Source organism: Cucurbita maxima, unplaced genomic scaffold, assembly GCF_002738345.1.
Source record: "Cucurbita maxima cultivar Rimu unplaced genomic scaffold, Cmax_1.0 Cma_Scf00040, whole genome shotgun sequence".
NCBI classification, from domain to species: domain Eukaryota; kingdom Viridiplantae; phylum Streptophyta; class Magnoliopsida; order Cucurbitales; family Cucurbitaceae; genus Cucurbita; species Cucurbita maxima.
This window is the reverse complement of record NW_019272056.1, coordinates 1665130-1668754: the sequence shown is the minus strand read 5'-3', so window position 1 is coordinate 1668754 and position 3625 is coordinate 1665130. Positions and strand designations below refer to the sequence as shown.

Sequence of the window (3625 nt, the reverse complement as noted above, 5' to 3'; positions counted from 1 at the left end):
TTCCATCATTATACTCTATCTATGTAAGATGTTTGGAACTGAATTTCCTTTATAGGGCACCAAATTGGGGACACAAAATCTCATTCCCAATTTCATTCTTCATTCTTCATTCCTCATTCGTTCATTCCTCATTCTTCCTTCTTCCTTCTTTATTCTTTATTCCTCATTCTCGTTCTCATTTTCAGTCAACGGTGACACCTCTGATTCTTAAGTAATAATCAATTTCTAGCGTCCATTAGTTCAGCTAATGACCATGGGCGACAACCGTGAAACAGAAAGTTGGCTATTCGTGAAACAAGTTGTTGAAGGACGATGGTTTTCAGTGTTCACCTCTTTTCCGATCATGATCGGCTGCGGTTCACCTTACTTGTTCGGAACATACTCCAAACTCTTAAAAACAAAATTTGACTACAATCAAACCCAACTTAATACCTTGGGATTCGCTAAAGATCTCGGCTCCAACCTCGGAGTTTTTGCCGGTCTTTTCGCCGAGGTGGCTCCTCCGTGGATGCTTTTCCTTGTGGGGATATCCTCCAATTTCTTCAGCTACTTTATGATTTGGCTCTCCGTTTCTAACTACGTCCCAAAACCCCATTTATGGCTAATGTTTGTTTACATCTATATTACTTCTAATTCACAGAACTTCCCCAACACCGCCGTTGTGGTCACTAGCGTTGGAAATTTTCCTGATCAACGCGGTATCATTTTGGGTCTTCTCAAGGGTTTCGTTGGCCTCGGTGGGGCCATCCTAACTCAAATTAATTTAGCAATTTACGGCAACCAAAATTCTATCGATCTTCTCCTCCTTCTTTCATGGCTACCCTCCATTGTATGTTTCTTGTGTTTTCTTCCAATTCGGACAATCAAAGCTCGGAAGCATCCACAGGAGCTCAAAGTGTTCTACCACTTGCTTTACGTGTCCATAGCGATAGCGGTGTTCCTCTTGTTTCTCACCATAACCCAGAGAAACATTGCTTTCTCTCAGGCTGGCTATGCTGGTGGCGTCGCGGTCATCGTCGTCTTAATCTGTCTGCCCCTTCTGATAGCTATTAAAGAAGAACTTTCTCTCTTTAAACTCGGTAAACAAACCATGAATCCTTCTGTTCTTGTTTCGATTCCCCGTGAACCACTTGAGCAAATTTCAAAAATTTCTTTGCCGAGCGTCTCGAATGTATGTAAGGGGCCGCAAAGAGGAGAAGATTTCAGCATCTTGCAAGCTCTTCTAAGCAAAGATATGACTCTTATTTTCATAGCAACGATTTCTGCATGTGGATCATCCGTCGCTGCCATTGACAATCTTGGGCAGATTGCCGAGTCACTAAAATATCCAAATCATTCCATGAGCATACTGGTTTCATGGATTTCCATATTCAATTTCTTTGGTCGGGTCTTCTCCGGTTTCATCTCTGAAACCCTTATGACCAAATACAAATTACCTCGCCCTTTCATGTTCGGTCTTACCCAACTTTTCACCTGCACCGGCTTGCTCTCCATCGCATTCCCTTATGTAAATTCAGTCTATGTAGCTTCGTTGATCATTGGGTTTGGCCTTGGAGCCCAAACTCCATTGATATTCGCCATAATCTCTGATCTCTTCGGCCTCAAACATTACTCGACACTGCTCAACTGTGGGCAACTGGCTGTCCCACTTGGATCTTATATAATGAACGTGGAAGTAATAGGGAGGTTTTACGATGCAGAAGCCACTAAAATTGGAAATGTGAAGAACGGAAAGGGCCTAACTTGCACTGGAACTCATTGCTTTGGTGAATCGTTCATGATTTTGGCTACACTGACTTTGTTTGGAGCGATGGCTTCGTTTGTGCTAGCTTATAGAACTCGAGACTTCTACAAAGGCGATGTTTATAAGAAATACAGAGATGACATAGAGGTTGCACAGTCGAACGTGGAATTATATTCTTCCGATGATAAGAACAATGAACACAAAAAGAAAACTGATGATCCAATTAAATAAGAGAAACATCTCAACAAAAACATACATACTTTAGGACATTGTGTTGTAGATGTTTCATTCTTTTGTAAAGATTGCTTGAATACATTTCAATTTATAAATATATTATCATAGGTAGTTGCATGACGGGTAAAACAAATTGTTGATATGGGAGAAGGGAGTTTGACATTTAATGTTTTTGAAACATTAGTGGTTGATATATCTAATATCTAACTGTTTTTTTTTTCGTACAATTTACATACTTTACATTTATATGCCAACAATATCTACCATGACTCTCTTTTTGAGATATACAAAATACAGACTATCACTCTTGACTTGGAATGAAAATCAACTAGATAATTTCAATAATTTAAAAAACAATAGTTGATTAAATAGATTTTNAAAAAATTCAAAAAAAATTTAAAAAAAAAAAAAAAAAAAAAAAAAAAAAAACATTATGAAAATCATTAACAATCATCCCAAAGACAAAAAATACTATTTAAAACATACAAAATCTAAATCATGACTTAGATCTATATCCTACACTCACTCGTTTTCTAGAACTTAAAATAAAAAGAAATTGCAAGAGGACAAAACATTTTTTTTAAAATATAATCAAATACACTAACGTTCGGTTCTTTAAGCATAACTCTTTAAGCATACCGGTTCATTTCACATTTAGCTTAAAATATAATTTATATGGGCCATTTATAAGTCATACCAACTTTAAATGACTCTAATAAGGTCAAAATAGCTTTAGAAGGACCAAAAACGTAGGGAAGGAGGCCAAAAACCTTAATCCAACCCGAATAAGCAGATTAGAAGTGGTGGAGCACTAAGTCGATTTGAAGCTAAGCCAAGCTAAAGACAGTGGCACGTACAAGTCAAAACTGTGATCGAGTTCGATTTGTGGGTCGATTTTGGGACAGGAGTGCACGCGAGTTGTAGAACTGAGTCAGGGCAGGAGTGCACGCGATGTGCCGTCGGGGAGGTCTAGCCCGGAAGGGGGGTGGACACGAGGCGGTGTGCCAACAAGGACGTTAGCCACAATGGGGATTGATTGGGGGGTCCCACATTGATTGGAGAAGGAACTGAGTGCTAGCGAGTATGTTTGGCCCTGCATGGGGGTGGATTGTAAAATCCCATGCCGGTTAGGGGAGGAGAACAAAACACCCTTTGCAAGGGTGTGGAAACTTATCCCTAGTAGACATGTTTTAAAGACCTTGATGGGAAGCCCGAAAAGGAAAGTCCAAAAGACAATTTCTGCCAGCGGTGGCTTAGGCAAACCTCTTCTTAGCAGACGCATTTTAAAAACCTTGAGGGAAAAGCTCGAAAAGAAAAGCACAAAGAGGACAATATAGACTAGCTGTGGATTTAAGTTGTTACGTTCAAAGGGACAATTCTTTTAAGAAAATCGAAGGGAAATAACTTTTGAAAAGCACAATATTATTTGAGCCAAGTTTTTCAAAGTTAATTCTTTATAGATTCTTTGTGAAAAAAATTTCGGTGGAAAACATATGAGTTATTCTCAATAGTAGAACTTGATATGTGCAAGATGGAAGAGAGGTCCAATGAGTACTTAGTAGTTTGCAGACACAAAGATCGTTCCCTCAGAGAAATTGACACGAAATTATGGATCTGTTCACCAACTAATGTTTTGTCGATAGAAAT

At 38.9% G+C, this 3625-nt stretch overlaps 1 protein-coding gene across 1 annotated transcript; it reads left to right on the top strand.

Annotated features, from left to right (window-relative positions):
• Positions 1-253: 253 nt before the first annotated feature.
• LOC111469397 lies at positions 254-1975 on the top strand. The gene has a single exon (XM_023114630.1). The coding sequence runs from the start codon at positions 254-256 to the stop codon at positions 1973-1975; it is 1722 nt and encodes a 573-aa protein (XP_022970398.1).
• Positions 1976-3625: the final 1650 nt, after the last annotated feature.

What these genes read in the sequence shown, in the direction of transcription:
- LOC111469397 (XM_023114630.1), top strand. Translation starts at nt 254, where the DNA reads ATGGGCGACAACCGTGAAACAGAAAGTTGGCTATTCGTGAAACAAGTT.